General features: G+C 41.9%; 1 protein-coding gene and 1 pseudogene across 3 annotated transcripts in view; both read right to left on the bottom strand.

Moving 5' to 3' along the window:
* The window catches only part of COL15A1 (collagen type XV alpha 1 chain), a 144,293-nt gene extending 126,805 nt beyond the window's left edge, over window positions 1-17,488 (bottom strand). For all 3 annotated transcript variants that reach the window (XM_068396726.1, XM_068396727.1, XM_068396729.1), the window contains exons 1-2: window positions 17,189-17,488; window positions 16,976-17,058 (exon numbers count right to left, since the gene is read on the bottom strand). In XM_068396726.1, the coding sequence (XP_068252827.1) occupies window positions 16,976-17,058; window positions 17,189-17,199 (94 nt within the window). In that variant the 5' untranslated portion in view covers window positions 17,200-17,488. The remainder of the gene's footprint in view (window positions 1-16,975; window positions 17,059-17,188) is intronic.
* On the bottom strand, window positions 333-13,863 carry LOC137660727 (large subunit GTPase 1 homolog pseudogene; annotated as a pseudogene).
* Window positions 17,489-17,883: the final 395 nt, after the last annotated feature.

The raw sequence follows: 17,883 nt of genomic DNA, 5'->3' as shown, positions 1-17,883 counted from the left end.
CTGGAAAGCCTTTCATGGACTTCTGTGGGTGCTGGCTCATATGTCAAATTCTTATGGGATATGCTGTGGTTCCTCATGGCCCCATGGTCCCTATGCTGGATTTCACTGTCAAATTAAGTTGTAATTTGAGGCTCATTCTTTTGAAAAGAGACTGCTCCAGTTCCCTGTTCTTAGGGTACTGGCCTCCCCGCTTCTCTACGAGAATGAAGAGAGGAGGATATTTTACATGTATCAGGATTATTCAGCATCATGCTGCTAAGCAGAAAATATGGTCCATGATGAAACAATACTTAAGATTAACAGACAGCAAGTGAGGAGGTTACTAAATCCTTCTAGGGCGGATTGATGGACTGGACATGAGCTGATTGGTCAGATACTATAATAAGCACGTGCCCAAAGGCCTCCTTTCCTGTGAGTCGTTTCATACTACTATAGTCACTGTGATAGGGTCTTTCTGAGGCAAGGTGCAACAGCTGCAGAGAAGGATGGACCACAGAGTCACTGTTCAGTATAGTATGCCTGACCATGAGCCCCTGAAAGGACAGAGAACAAGAAAGCACTTAACATTTCAAAAATCCTTCACCTCCACCCCCTAAGAAGGGGGAACAAGAGCATTGTTTACTCAGCCTTGTGCTTACAATAACATGTTGCTGTATTCTGCTCCAAGGTTTTTTTGCCAAAAGCATTTTACAGAACTTCAAAACAAAACAAAATGAGAAAGGGAAGTGGAAAGGGAAAGGGAGGAGGAAGAGGGGAAAGGGAGGAGGAAGAGGGAAAGGAAGAAGGGAGAAGAGAGAAGGAAGAACAGAGAAGGGGAAAGAGGAAAGGGAAAAGGGAAAAAGGAAGAGGGAAAAGAGAAAAAGGAAAAGGGAAAAAGGGAAAGGAAAAGGGTACATTCTTTGGCCCATCTTTAGACAAACATGTAATGTGGAAAAGGGGTATTTGATTCCATGCAAATACTGGATTTAGTGTTACTGATGGCTGAATTAGTGTTAGCAGCCTATCAGCTCTCTAACTTGTTCTAATAAACTTCAGAAACAGCAGTGATTCTGCATGTAAGGATCTAATGTAAGACCACCTTTGCAGTATTTTGAGTTCAGTCAAGCATTGTTTGTTAAAAACAAATGCAATTATACACTAATATATGTTATAGAACTCTAATTAAAAATTCTATTTCAGAAAGTGTTCTTACATTAGTACTGTTTCATTAAAATAACTGATATGCTATTTTGATCAAAAGCCAGATTTTTTCAGCTAGGAAAACTTGCATGTGGCATATACCTTTCCTGTAATTGCACCTGAAAGAACACTAAAGACAGGAAAAAAAAAATCAAACTATGTATGGTAAACCACGTATGTTAAACCACTTTCACAGCTAGACTGAAAAGGATGAAATATTTGCTTATTTGCTTGATTTTTACAGGGAATAGCAGGAAAGAGTTAGATTTATATATGCACACACTCACAAGCACCGCAAAATGGCAGTACTACTGTGGAGAATTCATTGTAGATGAGTGGTTCCTCCTACCAAGTCAAGAGCTATGTTGGTTTGGCAAAGAGTTGAAACGGGTGGAACTGGAACAGCTTGTGAAAAGGCGAAGGCTAAGAAAATCTAACTCTTTGGCCCTCTGAGGATAAAAAAAGCATCATATTCACACAGAAGTGATGCAGTATATTAAGTTAGTATGTAGTTAACCAAAGTGCGATGGCAGAAATAAAGATCCATATTGTGGAGAGACACTGTTCCCTCACACCTCACTCTGTGATGCAGCTAAGGGACTGGCAAGGAGGATTACTGATGCAGCTAAGGGACTGGCAAGGAGGATTACTGAGCCTGATCAACGGATACTTTGATGTTAGGAATTCCAAATATGAGAGAATTCCTAGAAAAGCTTTAGATTTTACATAATTTTCCCCTCATTTTCTTCACCACTACATTGCTTTGTAGACCACCATATACACGTTGCTGTCTTATAATTAAACAAACTACTGGTACATTTGTTTTGGTTGTCCACTACAGCCCTTTGCCTCTTGAAGATATACCTTCTAATGAAACATAACAGCACTGAGCCTGAAGCTTTCTGTGGGACTGAAAGAAACACAGGGACAAAGAGCAACAGCTCTAAATTAACACATTTCAAGAAACAATGTACACTGCAATGTATGCTTAAGCATGACCACTGTTAGTTATCCAATTAAGACATCAAACGTATCGTGATTCAGTGTATACACATAATGGTGGGGAAAAAAGGACTTGATACATACTGTCATCTGTTCGGCTTCTTTTGTACTGTCAAGGAAGAGAGAATAATACATCTGGAAAAGCTACATAGTTCCTCTCCCACCCCAAACAGATCTGCTCTTTCTAGGTGCCTGTTTTTCCAGTGAGCAGGGCTCATGGCTCAACAAGGGATCACTTTTAATTATGAGACTACCTGAGATGTTCAAGTAAGTTTGCTGTCAGGTAATTACTTCCATTAAAAGGCATTTTCAGTTTTGTTTGCTTAGCTTTAGTGAGGTAGTTCTGGCTTCTTCCAAGGCAATTTTGAGCTTCTGTTGGTCTTGTTCCACTATTGTTCCCCAGGACAAAACTGACATCTCTTACTTTGTAGCCCGTAAAAATCATGTAGTGTTTTCTAGTTAAACAGCTTCCCTAAGTAGAACACTATACAATGACAGTCTGAGAAAGCAGCACTTCCTAAACAGAAACTGAATGCACAGAACAGATATGCTCTGAGGTTTCAATGACACATTGTTGAAAAATCAAGTGGAAAATACTTGGAGCAAATTGTCCTCCACCATCTTCTTTCCTCAGGGGAAGCGGTGAGTGCTTCTTCTTCATGTATTTATTTTTTGGATACATAAATGAAGATCCTGTTGTCAGATTGACAGTCTTTTGGTCTTCTGTACCACTCTTGCCATAAATCTGGTGAAGGACTTCTCTGAGCTAACAGTGCTATTTGCATTGTCTGCCCACATTGCACATATTGCACTGTCACTTGCTAAATAACATAATCCAAATGGCTTACTCTAAGCTTAATCTTTCTCAGGCAAAGAAAGCACTTTTAGGAACTTTGATTCTGTGATCTACACATGAAGTTATTGGGAGCTCTACCTTATACACTAGGAGAGCACTGTCCACATGTACATTTCAGTCTGGACTCAGAAATGTCCATGGTCTGTCAGTTTTGATCATTTGTTGAGATCTAAATCTTAGCTGCCAGAGTATTTTGTCTCAGATACAACTCACAATTTTTTCTCTCATAGAAGGCTCAGTTCTCTGTCACTTCAGAAATTTGACTGTTTGGTCACTGAAAGAAAGAAAGAAAATAAATCTCTGAAAATAAAGTCTATCTTCTTATGCATGCAGTGGCTAGTTGCAGCTTGTAGAAGCCTGTGTTTGCAACAAGACAGTGCAGCTGAACCTCAGGTTTTTACGTTATCATGTACTGTAACATTAAGCTCCATGTCCCGACAATGATATGGATAGGTATGCACACAGAAATTCAGAAGTCTAGCTTGGTCCTTTGTTCTGAATCACAGAATCAACCAGGTTGGAAGAGACCTCTGGGATCATCGAGTCCAACTGTTGCCCTCACACCACCATGGCAACTAGACCATGGCACTTAGTGCCATGTCCAGTCTTTTCTTAAACACATCCAGAGATGGTGACTCCACCACCTCCCTGGGCAGCCCATTCCAATGTCTAATGACCCTTTCTGAAAAGAAATTCTTCCTAATGTCCAACCTGAACCTCCCCTGGCGAAGCTTGAGGCTGTGTCCTCTTGTCCTATCGCTAGTTGCCTGGGAGAAGAGGCCGACTCCCACTTCACTACAACCTCCCTTCAGGTAGTTGTAGACTGCAATAAGGTCACCTCTGAGCCTCCTCTTCTCCAGGCTAAACAACCCCCGCTCCCTCAGCCGTTCCTTGTAGGTCAGACCCTCCAGACCCTTCACCAGCTTGGTTGCCCTCCTCTGGACTCGCTCCAACACCTCAGAATGGCACAGAAGAGCCAGTCTTGGTAACTCTTGTTTAGATAAATAACTTGACAATTAGTCAGTTAATTAACCCGTTAAAACCAGAATGCCTTAGATCACTCAGCCGTTCTAACCCATCTGCAAGCATTGATACAATATTCTTCTATCCAGGTTAGGAAGTGTAACTCTGAATGGGCAGGCAGCTACCTGGGTAAATAACTGGTTGGATGACTGGGTTCAAAGGGTGTAATAGGTCATTCTCTTCCTTGAAGTAACAAGTGGACCACAGGTGTCTACTCCGAGATCTGTCCTGTTTAACATCTTTACCAGTGACTTGAGGAGGCAATGCAGCGGACTGTCATGAAATTTGCAGTGACATCAAAGGACCGGGGTGGGGGGGGGGACAATTAATGTGCTCAGGGGCAGGGCTGCCATCTAGTCGGACCTAGAAAAACTGAAGGAATGGGACAACAGGAATCTTATAAAATCCAACAAGGACAAATCTAAAATCCTGCACCAGCCAAGGAAGAAGTCTTTGCAAGAATGCAGGCTGAGCAACAGCTCTGGGGAAAAGGATGTGGGGGTCCTGGTAGGCAGCACACTCAACATGAGCCAGCAGCATGCCTAAGCAGCAAAGGCTGCCAAAGGTATTGTTGGCTGTAATGACAGGAGCACAGCCAGTAGCAGGAGGGAAATTATTCCTCTTTATTTGACACTCATTAGACCACATGTAGAGTACTGCATCTGGTTTTGGGACCTCAGTAAAAGAAAGACATTGATAAACTGGAGCATATTCAGCAGACTGCTGCTCTAAGTCAGACACTCCAATCCTTTATTTCTGTTGCTTTTTACTGGGCTTTTCCAGTACGTCCGTGTCTCTCCTAAACTGGGAAGCCCAGAGCTGGGCACAGTACTCCAGATGTGGCCTCATCACTGAGAGGAAGGGAAGGATCACTTCCTTCATCCTGCTGCCTATGCTTTTCCAAACACAGCACAGGGTGCTCTTGGCCTTCTTTGTCACAGGGTTCATTGCTCATGATCAGCTTGTCCACAAAAACCTCCAAGTCCTTTTCTGCAAGGCTGTTTTCCAGCCAGTCCTACCCCAGCTTGTACTAGGTTAATCCTCCCAGGTGCAGGATTTGGCATTTTCCTTTGCTGAACTTCAGGAGATTTCTGTAGATACATTTTTCCAGCCTGTCAAAGCCTCTCTGAATCACAGCACAACCATGCCATGTATCAGCTACTCCTCCCAGTTTTGTGTTGTCTGCAAACTTGCTGAGGGTGCAGTCTATCACATCATCCACATTGTTAATGAAGATGTTAAAATTGTTGGTCTCAGTATGAACCACAGGGTACACTAGAAGTAACTGGCATTCAGCTGGACTTCATACCACTGATTATACCCCTTCAAGCACGTGTAGTTGAGACAGTTGTCAATCCACCTCACTGTCCACTTATCTAGCCCATACTTCATGAGTTTATCAATGTGAATGTTACAGGAGACAGCGTTGAAAGTCTTGCACAAGTCATGACCACAAATATCAACTGTCTTTCCCTCACCCACTGAGCTTGTCATTCCATTGCAGAAGGCTATGAGGTTCTTGGGTATGATTTTCCCCTTCACAAATATGTGCTGACTACTCCTAATCACCTTGTTCTTATTGGGTCTGGAAATGGCTCCCATGATTATGTGGTCTCACACCTTCCCAGGAACTGGGTGAGCTGATGAGCCTGCAGTTTCCCAGACCCTGCTCCTTGTCCTTCTTGATATTAGGAGTGACACTGGCTTCCTTCCCATGCCCAGGAACCTCTCCTGATCACTAGGGTCTTGCAAAGATAATCAAGAGTCCTATCTCAATGACATCAGCCAGCTTGATGAGCCCTCATGGATGCGTCTCATCAGGTCCCATGGACTTGTGTATGTCCAACTGGTTTCAAAGTTCCCTCACTCAGTCCTCCTCAATGAAGGGTAAATCTTCATTGCTCCAGACATTCCCAGGGAGCTCAGGAGCTCAGTTTCCTGAAAGGAAATCCTACCAGTAAAAAGTGAGGCAAAGAAGGCATGGAGTACCATGGCTATTTCCAAGTCCCTGACACCAGGTTCCTTGCCCCATTCAGCACCAGGTCCACATTTTCTCTAGTCTTCTTTTTGCTGCTGGTATACCTGTAGAAACCCTTCTTGTTGCTCTTCACATCCCTTTCTAGATTTAATTTCACATGGGCTTTGGCTTTCCTGATCTCATTACTGTACTCTAGGAGAGGGTCTCTGTATTTCTGCCATGCCACCTGAGCCTGTTTCCACCTCTTGTATACTTCCTTTTACTGTTTGAGTTTAGTCATATGAAATATCACCAGTGATGAATCAGAGCTTGGATGCCACACTGGTTTATTTCCTGAAACTCTCTTGCGCAGTGAACCCCAGTTATGGGCTATTCAGAATATCCACACAACATAGCTATTGCTTATAGGAAAATTTGAAGCATGTCTTGGAGCAATATTCTTTTCTCTCAAGAGTCATCAACTTACTCTTTAGCAGGCAGCATAAAATTAAAATTATTTCTAGGTGGGTTCTGTTCTCCTTGAGTTAGGTAATGTGTGTCACCTGTAATAAGGGAAGTGGACATAAAATGCAATGAGCAATGACCATGCAATACCATTCCCTCTTAGTCACTGACCACCAAAAAAAAACCAGAGAAAGTCAAAAGCTATATTCAGCTTTCCAAAAAAGCAGAGTCAGACATCCTGACTACGTATGGAACTGTGATTTCACAGTTCAGAGAAAGATATGCCACAAATAGGATTGGAAGTTAATGCTACCTGAGCAGTTATAAGTTACTATGGTAGGAATTGATCGCAACAAAAAGCTGATTCAGTGGCAGCAGTGGAGGTAGACCCAGAGTCATAAGACTCTGGAGATTCCCAAGCATAGAACGAACTGGCCAAAGCCCATTCTTGTTAATATTCTATCTACCTTTTGTGCTGATGATGAAGCAAAAGACCGTGAATGACAGCGCAGTTCAAATTAAAATCTCATCACCGAATCACTATTATCAGCTTCAGGTCTCCATCAATTTAATGTTTGGAATGAAACGCACTTGAGTGCCTCCAGAAAATCCTGGTTCTTCTCAGAACCGCTCCGAAAAACTTAGTTCAGACCCTGGTTCTTCTCAAATTCGACTCCAAGACAGATATTAATTTGAAATTCTGCAATTCTTTGGCAGGGCACATTCAGTCCAGTCTGTTGCTTTTCACAAGGCTTTCTCACCAGAAGGTATCCTGAATAATACATCTATTGTTTCACACTCCTCATATGCAAACACATTATAATTAGTGTTTACCTATTTTACTCATTCATTGGAAGAATTCTACCTGCGCTCTACTCTCTGCAATATCTGTGACTTTCCATGTTTGGGAACAGAAATGGGAAGATTACATGGATAGAATTCACCACAGTCCAAATTGCTGGCTAATTTTGCTGTTTTTTAAACCTGCTGTAATTGTGTGGGTTGGCCCAATGGGAAAAGATTGTTTGGTGACCTAGAAATAGTGGTGGTAACTAGATATCTTCTCTTAAACAGATAATATTAATGACATTTGAAATAAAGCAATCAGATTTCACCAAACTGCACAATTCCCTGTCTTTCTAGCCAAGGCACATTGTGTAAATTGGCAAAGCTACCGCATCAATTTGGTCAAATGTGAGATTCCACTATGAGAAAAACCAAACCAATACACAGCTCGCACAAAGGAAAGGGGAAGAAATCACACCCAAAGGTACAGGCAGCCTCCAAAACAAGTATTTGATTTGGAAATCAACATGTTAGAATAAGAAATAAGTTCTTTGGAAACCTTTGAGTATCTCAAACATAAATAGTGCAATCAAATCTTCCCTTCTGCTGCTCATATATTGAAATTGCAGCTTGCAGCTGAAATCTATATTCGTGTCACAGAATCACAGAATGGTTAAGGGTTGGAAGGGACCTCTGGAGATCATCTAGTCCAACCCCCTGCCAAAGCAGGTTCACCTAGAGCATGTTGCACAGGGTTGCGTCCAGGCGGGTTTTGAATATCTCCAGAGAAGGAGACTCCACAACCTCTCTGGGCAGCCTGTTCCACTGCTCTGCCACCCTCAAAGTAAAGAAGTTCCTCCTCATATTCAGATGGAACTTCCCATGTTTCAGCTTGTCCCCATTACCCCTTGTCCCGTCACTGGGCACCACTGAGAAGAGTCTGGTCCCTTCCTCTTGACACCCACCCTTAAGGTATTTGTAGGTGTTGATAAGATCCCCTCTCAGTCTTCTCTTCTCCAAGCTGAACAGACCCAGCTCTCTCAGCCTCTCCTTGTAAGAGAGATGCTCCAGTCCTTTGATCATCTTTGTAGTCCTTCTCTGTACTCTCTCCAGTAGTTCCTTGTCTTTCTTGAACTGGGGGGGCCCAGAACTGCACACAGTACTCCAGATGTGGCCTCAGCAGGGCCGTGTAGAGGGGCAGGATAACCTCCCTTGACCTGTTGGCCACACTCTTCCTAATGCACCCCAGGATACCATTGGTCTTCCTGGCCACAAGGGTACATTGCTGGCTCATGGTGAACTTCTTGTCCACCAGAACACCCAAGTCCTTCTCTGCAGAGCTGCTCTCTGTCTGTGTTCCCCTGCTTGAATCAAACAAGCCAAGGCTGTTCTTATACACACAGCGTAAATCCCTGTATTCTCCCAGCTACTTGAAGCAATATTTCTCATTCTCTCCAGTCATCCATTCACTTCTGTAGCAGGAGCGGTAGTTCAGTACCTAACACTACATCATCAGGATCCGGCATTGTCCTTAACATATAAAAATAAATCACAGTTAAAACATTTTAATGAAGTTGATGCTTGTTAGTAGATACTACCAGAAGTACCTGGAGTACCTGTAACTATCAGGTTTTACACAGCAGCTGCTGCATAGGACACAAATTGAGTAACAGAGCTAGAGTAGAAGGCTATGGGAAATCTGTGAATGGGCACAGCAGTGCCCAAACAGACGTATATGCATTTAAACACTCAGGAGACCACTAGGACTTCTTTCAAGAAATTCCTTGTGTTTCATTGTCTACAGCTGAGGCAGAAAAACATACAAAGGGAGTATTTCAGTGTGGCCTTTCTCAGCAGAGCAAGTCCTTCAAACACCATTTAGTGGCAAATGCCAGCACAATTGAGATTTTAAGTTCTATTCAGATAATGGAAACAACTGCTTACTGCAGGCTTCCAGTGTGACCAGGACGCCGTCAGAGAGGTAATTAAGACAGCCATTATATTGCTACATCCACCACAGCTGGTTTCCCCTTCTGAGGCCTCAAAAAAGGTCAAAAAATTCTTCTGTTGCCTGGTAGATTATCTTAGCAAACACATAGTTTATTGTCCAAGAGAATTAGCCTGTAGACGGTGTTACACAGAAAACTAATCCATTTAGAAAAGTGACAAAATGAAACAAATTTACTAAATCAGGTTTGTTCTACTGGTGTTATCAATCTCTTCAGCTACTCATAGAGATGACCCCGACTGAACCCAACTAATTTTCTACAGTAAATTAACTGTGTTTTGCATGGAAAGGCATTTTATCAACTATGAAATCAGGCTCAGTTCCACATTAAAAACATGCACAGCAGCTGGTAACAGCCTGAATGAAGGATGCACTGTGGCTTGTTCAATTGACTCAAGTGCAGTTAGATGATGTCCAAATGCTTAGTCTGGTACAAGAGGATATAACGACATCTAAGTTATCTTTACAAAATACTGCTCTCCATACAGACCAGCATTACTGTAATTGTGTTCTGTCTTAGGAAAGAATAGACTGAGCCATCCCTATCACCACATAAGTCAGTGTGACTGTACACATTAAACACTCAAAGCACATACAGTAATTACCTGATAAAAATAAGATTTTAAATGTATATACATATCTATTTACAGTCATTATATTGGTTCATTGTGAAGAGAAGTGCAGGCTAGCCAGTTGTATGAATCACACTAGTTGATCAACAGTCAATGAAAACCAATAATTCAGGGTTCCTCCATTAAACTCAGCAGGTCATGAGTGCAAAGGTTATGTCAACAAGGCAATGACAGCCATTCTGTGTACAGAGCCAAGGAAAGAGACAAATATTTACTTTATGTAAAGTATTGCTAAGTATGTTACTTATGGCAAGAAAGTGCTGTTCAGCTTGGCTAATAATAAAATCCAGATGTCAATGAGAAATTTGTAAAGCTTCTTTTAGAGCACATAAACATAATACAAACTGCAGAACCACATACATTTAAACAAATTTTTTTCTTTTTTTTTTTTAAAGGCATGCACTGATTTGAATGACAAGTACTGAAACCCACCAATAACTGCCTAGATAGCCTGGAAGAATAAACATGACTTCTGCAAGAGGCTAGAGCAAGTCATAGGGAGGACTCTATCACTCAAACTTCAGCAAGGTTGGCATTCAGATTTTATAACTTTAGTTCTGTCCACAGTTTGGGTACCAGCATGTTCGGGACTGTGTTCTGAGCACCTTCTATTCACTAATTTAATTTGTGGTTGAAGATGCAAAGCAACATGGAAAAAGCAGCCAGGGTAATCAATGCAAATCAAGATACATTATCAGGTGTAATTAAAGGCCAACTACATGCACCACAAGGCAATACCAGATAGAATAAGACAGACTACACTTTCATGTACAGATAGATACATGCTTAATTGTCATTTGAACAAAGGAGAAGCAATGAAGTAATTTATTAAGACACCAGCATATCTTTAACCCTCCCACACAAACCAAAGTAGAATAGGGTACTATATTTGCACAATTTTCATGAATCACAGAATCACAGAATCAGCCAGGTTGGAAGAGACCTCAGGGATCATCGAGTCCAACCGTTGCCCTGACACCACCATGTCAACTAGACCATGGCACTAAGTGCCATGGCCAGTCTTTTCTTAAACACATCCAGAGATGGTGACTCCACCACCTCCCTGGGCAGCCCATTCCAATGTCTAATGACCCTTTCTGAGAAGAAATTCTTCCTAATGTCCAACCTGAACCTCCCCTGGCGAAGCTTGAGGCTGTGTCCTCTTGTCCTATCGCTAGTTGCCCAGGAGAAGAGGCCGACTCCCACTTCACTACAACCTCCCTTCAGGTAGTTGTAGACTGCATGAACACAGGAGAAAAACTGTATAAGTGCTCCATAGTTCAAATGACACTGTCTTTGTGTGAAGAGGAAGAAGGCATGTTATTCCTTATCTTTTTGTACATATGCAATGCTAGCTGCAGTGAAAGGGACCAAAATATTCCAACAGAGTTAGTAAAAATTCAGAATTCTAACTCACAGGAACTGCTGAGATTTCAGAACTCCTGTTCAGTTTCACACCAAAGCAAGATCCAAGTATTTCTTAAGAGTTTTGGTGGAACAATGACCAAATACCATCAATTTTCAGAACATGCAACAGCATTTTAAAATTCTAAATGAAATATTTCATTTTTTTTACATTCTGTCACAACACATAGCTCGATCTACAAATGACATAACAGATATCAAACTTCATTTTAACAAGCCAAACAGATGTCATTTTGATCAAGAAGGGGTTTCAGATGGTACTATGAATTAGTAACTTGTGATTTTAAATATAAGGTTTTAAATACTCTGTTTTATTGTCTGTCCCATTTTACAATGAAAGCAGTAGTCAGACATTCTAGGACATGGATATGAAAGCAACACTTCTACTGAAACAAAAGGCCCAACATCACACATGTTTACTAAAAAGTTAAACTAAAATCCAGAAGTTCTCAAACAATTTCAAAGACTGCCGTCTGAATTTTCCACCTACATTTTCCCACCATCCTTTCAGTTTGTTTCCTCCTTCTCTGTAGGAACTGTCCATAGTTATACAGAATCACAGAATCAACCAGGTTGGAAGAGACCTCTGGGATCATCGAGTCCAACCGTTGCCCTGACACCACCCTGTCAACTAGATCATGGCACTAAGTGCCATGTCCAGTCTTTTCTTAAACACATCCAGAGATGGTGACTCCACCACCTCCCCAAAAATAAAATAGAATAATATTACCTCTTTCATCAGGGCACGAACGTTCTCCTGGTGGAAAAACGTTGTGTCCACCACATTTTCTATTTGTTTTGGTTTGGTATTTTTCTCAGGCTGCACCTATGCACTGGCCTGCACAGTTCTGCTTTCTGGGCATCTTTGATGCTGGTGCTGAAAATCATTTGGATCAATGCCAGGAGGTGGATGGCAATATAACAGCTTACCACTGACATAGTCTTTTAACACATATCGAGCTGATCTCGGCTGGTCTGGCTGTCCATGAGCTGTCATAAAGCCTCTCATATATCCGTATGCTGTTAGCAGCTCTTCAGCTGTTGGCTTTCGATCTGGATCCTCATCTTCCCTTGGCCTTATTATATTTATTCCATAGGTTGCTTCCAAAATGTTTCGTGGGATATGCTGGCAAACTAGAGAAATGGGTAGGACATGGTCCCTCATCTGGTCTATGGGCAGAATTCCAGAACAAATCATTTCTGCCTTGGTAGAGATGAAAGATGGCATCACCAGACCAGGGCAATCACATAGGCACAGGCCAGGCTCCACATACAGGGTCTGAAAGTGTTCCGTACGGCCTGGTGTAGCAGACACTGACACCTTTTTATTTCCAAGGATTGTGTTGATGGTCGAACTTTTGCCAACGTTAGGGTAACCCACCAGCCCAACATTTACTTCCCCATCCTTCACCCTTGCTCCATTGTGCATGGTTTTGAATATCTCCAGCAGCTCATCTCTCTGTACCAGATGGCTGAAGTTCCTGACGTTCCTGTTCCTCTCCTGCACTACACACTGCACTGCAGCACCATCAGTCCTGCTTTCCATCCTCTCTGGAGCAACAGCATTTACTTTGTCCTCGCCTTCATCTTCAGAACAGGTTTGCCAGGCCTCCTCTTCATCATCTTCACAGTCTTCATATTCATCACTACTCTCATCATCACTAACCAGAACTTGGTTTACAGTTTGGAAAGCATTGCCTGTGGATTTGGTTTCTGCGCTGTCTTGTGCTGTGTCTTCTTCTTGAGTGGAGCTTTCATCCCCAGAGTCACTAGGGTCCTCTGCTACATCTTCAGCGTCTAGTTCCTGTGCTTCTCCAGATAGCCGTCTGCACTCTGCCAAAGCTGACCAGAACACCACCTTAATGCCCACTTTCTCAAAGAACTGTGCCCAAGCAGCCCGCTGCCCCTCACTCAGCAAGTCGGCTTTGTTTATCAGGATCATGTTTTCCTTGTCATTGCTGACTTCCTTAACATAACTTTCCAGATCTTGGCATCTAAACAGAAGGGGGTTTCTAGCATCTACTATCTGGACTACAATATCACTTCTTTCAATGACTCTCCAAAGCTGACGCCAAAATTCCAAGTTTCGTTCAAACGGGGTTAGAATTAACTTTTTTTCTTCTTCAAGGTGGGCAAGCTGTCGCCTCCACTCGAGAAAGCTCTCCCTCTCAGCTTGCTTCAAGTCCTCTGCACTGGTCGTCCTATCCCAGTGTGGCCTCCGTGGGATGCGCAGGAACTGCCGGTTCTCCTCATGCAGCTGCTGGACACGCTGGGCCTCCTGGGCCTTGAGCAGACCCCTGCGGCTCTGGGCAGACATGATCTGGATGTTAAGACGCTCGGCCACGAAGCGGGTGCCACCCAGCTCGGCCGTGGCCAGGAACTCCTCCAGCGGGCTCTGCTCGGCCGCCGACCCCAGCTCCGGGCCACACTCGCCGCCCACCTCACTGGCGTGCAGCCATGACGAGGTGCCGCGGCGCTCCAGGCTGCGCTGCAGGCTGCGGCCCAGCCCCACGCCCCGCTTCTTGCCCATGCCACCGCCTCCGGAAGGGGCGGGAGCGCCTCAAGAAGGTTTTCTCAAGAAGAACAAGACTTGGTCAAAACACTTCTCCTGATAGGAAACTGATCAAAATTATCTGAGACTGGGTCAAAACACTTCTCCTGATAGGAAACTGATCAAAATTATCTGAGGCTTGGTCAAAACACTTCTCCTGATAGGAAACTGATCAACATTATCTAACTGATCTTTCTAATATGTCTCACAAAGACATGGTAGAACTCAAGCCCTCTGCTGGAGGGCTGCTGAGGCTTTTGTTTTTATCTGCACGCTTCACCCCCCCTCCGTAATTTGTTGCTCCTCTGAGGAAAACAAGACAAGGTCATAGCTGAAGAGGTTGTCTGACTGGTGAAGGCAAAGATGACAAACTTTTCTCCTTTAAACTCTCTGAGGGTCACTGCTTTGTCTGCAGTTTTGTAAAAAAAAAAAAAAAGTTACTCCTTCCCCATCCCTCAGTGAATATTTTAATCCATGAGTAATTTTCTTGACATTATTTAACCAACTCAAGAACATCTCAAGGTATTTTTTTCCTTTTGCACATAGCCTGTACAATGGTACAGCAGAAGGCACCTGCACTGTTCCTCTAAAACCACATTTACTCATTCCCAGTTCCTCTTTCATAAAAATGAATTTAGAGATATAAATGACCATCCATTCCACTGTGGAACCAAATCTGCTGGAAAAATGTCCTGTGAAAAACAGATTTCATGAAAAGCTTTTGCTCTACCAGGTAACTTTAATGTCCACAAATTTCCTTTTTCCTTCTTTTCTTTGGGTGAGTTTTTTTGTTTGGTTGGTTTTTTTAAACACAGAGTAAAGATGAGATGTTTCTACAAGCAGAACATGTCTAAGTTTTTACTAAGAAATAAGAACACAGAAGCTTGCAAAACTTCTTGTTATTTGCTATAGGCTGTGGCTTTCAGCCATAGATGTGCTATGGGGAGACAGAGGAGAGCTCAGCCATCAGAAAAGCAGCGCAGAAATATTCAGTGGGCTGGAGAATCCTGTAAAGCAGTAATCTTAAAGGAGACAGTGACAAAATGCACACTGGATAAAGCATAAGTTTAGCAGCAAAAGGCCTGAATACCAGAGAGTCAATTCATCTCCCTGTGTTTCCAAATATTTTCATTTTAAATACACAATTTATTTCTGTGCACTCTGTTACTAAGAGGAATTGTGGGAAAGGAAAAAGAGGTTATTTCTGCAATAGTTAAACTTAAAGATTTGGAGTATATACCTCTTCAGTAGTTACAGGGAGAATTTATATTTGTTCATGTATTTACAGTACCAAACAGAAAGGAAGATTATTCCCATTTCTAGCACTCAGCACTTGATTTCAGGAGATGAAAACATTTAAACCAAGCGTCAGGAAAATATTGCTTATAACATAGTCTGATGTCGTGGAATAGAAAGCAGTGCCTATTACGTCAGGCACTTAAAAATCAGATGTAAAAAAATCTAGTAAACATTTGGGAACAGAAACTTTTGTACTAATAGACAAAGGAGGAGGGAAGAATACTAGGTTAGGACAATCATGCAGGAACACATTCCTAGAACAGTCTCCAAGACTCCAGTGATCTAAGGAGACTTGCATAACCCCACTTGATCTTCATTCATGGTAAGGTTAGGAGTCCTTCTAGCAGTAATAAGATTCTGCACAGGAAGAAACTGTCCTGTATTGGTAAGAGTTATCTTTCCTACTTCTGATCTGACTTTCACAGGGTAGGATATTTAAAGATTCAAAGCTTCAGGTCATAGAAACTGGCACAGATCCACCAGAAAAGAAATTGTGTGTCAAATATTTGTTCTTTTTATCATTGTGCTTGTAGTTTTAATGAGCTTCTGCTTAATAACTTTTATGTGCCAAAATTTCTTTCTCTCCAGTCCAGATCTCACTCACTGCATTGTCATTCATCATCTCAAGAAAAACATTTTTGCCCGATGCAACAGATTTATCTCCAATGTATATGCAATATATTGTATTTCTGTCACTATTCAGACATATATTAACATTTGCCTCATTCTAATAGCTGGTTCCAGTTTGTTTCCTTAATTAATTATCTGTAATACAGTATTACATATTTCTCATTTGCACCTACAGTATTTGTTAGTGATAACTAACCTGTGGCTTTCTCCTACTGAAATAACTACCTAAAGTTTTGGCTCTTAGATGCACCATCTATTCCATGGCAGTGTTAGTTAAAAAGGAAAAAAAAACAGTCTCAGTAATATCAAAGTCTCAATGTGCAATATCTACTTCCCTTCAATAATTTCTAATGCTCCTATCACATAGTTATCTAGGGGTCATTTACATAACAAATTCAGACTATTTTTGGTAAGATAGTAAAAAAACCTCTTCTTGACATCAGCATCATTGCTCATAATAGAAAAATACTATATGAAGCTTTTTCACTTTTCTCAAAATTACATGTAAATTTTTAAATCAATGTTCTCTCTCTTAAGTTAAATTTGAGGCTACATCTTCCAGAGATGCTGAGGGATTTGGCTCTGTTACAAGAACATATGATCTCCAATTACAGATTACTTTTCACTGAAAGTCCATAAAGGCTGGGCTGATAAAGCTGAACATTTAACTCAAGAGTTCTGAAAATCACAATTTGCCTTGACACTTACCAGGAGAAATATCTATGCACTGGAACAAGCATCACATCTGTGTCTTTGCACTCACACCGTGCCTGGCACGCTCCTGATATCTCCAGTGTGACACATACATCTATCCTAATTGCTTTCTGATACCTTTCTCTGACATGATACACGCAAAAACATTCAGTATTGTCCATTTCTTTGAAGTACTTTCTGTTGATTAATACACTTTGAAGAAATATTGAGAGAGCAGGCATGACAGGCTGCCTTACAGCTGGGGAACTGATGTATTTATTTCCCCTTTTCCAGAATGAATGGCAATTTAAGCTCTTAACTTGCAGCAGCTTCCCTATATGAAATAAAGAACAGTAAGCAGCAGAGAAAATGAAGATCCAAAATGTAGAGTCTCTTTCCTTACTAGGAAAGCATATCTTAAAATTAACCCTTACTTTCCATTTACAGACATGATTTGGAGATGTCTTACCTTCTATGATCTGAGCTGCTGAGCCAGCATGGATTGACAAGCCAAAGAGCAGTAGCAGCAAGTCCCAGGTCCACCAAGCATGCCTGGAGCAGGTGTGCCAAAAAAAAAACAAACAGGGGGGTGGGGGTTGGGAAAGAATGAAACCAAAGAGTGTAATACAGAAGCACAAGGGTAAAAATAGAAAAAGTAAAATTTAGAAGTGAGTGTTCTTACCATGAGAGCATTTTTTGAAAGTCAGTTGAAAGACCTCAAGTGAGGAAAAAGTTCAGTGCACATGAATTCTATGCTTATGAAAATAAGAAGTTAATAAAAACGGGAGCCTGCTGTTTCTCCTCCAACGTTCAGACACAAGTGGAACAAAGGCAGCTCTCAGACTCTCTGTGTGACTCACTGCAATTCAGTGCTCCAGCTCTGAAATCTGACTCCGTGTAGACTTTTCTGTCAGACCACTGCCTAAAACTTCCTACTTCATTTATGGATGGACACCCCTTACTACTGTACATCATCCCAACATTGTCATTATTGAGTCTTGCCTTTAACTACTGTGTACCCTGACAGATAGTAGCATAGCTTCTCCAGCTTCCCCTCCCACCCCCCCGCCCACTCACAACCTCCACTTACTTATCCAATAAGACATGACCTCCAGCATCCTTCCATCCAGCATTATATAGCCAATGATATGCATTCTTATATGGAACAGGACATCTCTCTGGCTGTTGTAACCAAACCGTAACAGAAGCAAGTTTTAAGACATGAGCAGGACAGAGCAGTCACAGTTAAATTGCAACATATACCCGAGCGCCATAATGTCTTACAGATTTTCTGTCACCTACAGAGACATTTCGAACCACATCCTTTTCTATGATAAATTCTCTAAGTTTAATACTCCTATTTACAGAGATTTACAC

This window comes from Nyctibius grandis, chromosome 3 (assembly GCF_013368605.1).
Source record: "Nyctibius grandis isolate bNycGra1 chromosome 3, bNycGra1.pri, whole genome shotgun sequence".
NCBI lineage: Eukaryota > Metazoa > Chordata > Aves > Nyctibiiformes > Nyctibiidae > Nyctibius > Nyctibius grandis.
The sequence above is the reverse complement of the archived record's forward strand: the minus strand, read 5'-3'. Positions and strand labels throughout refer to the sequence as shown.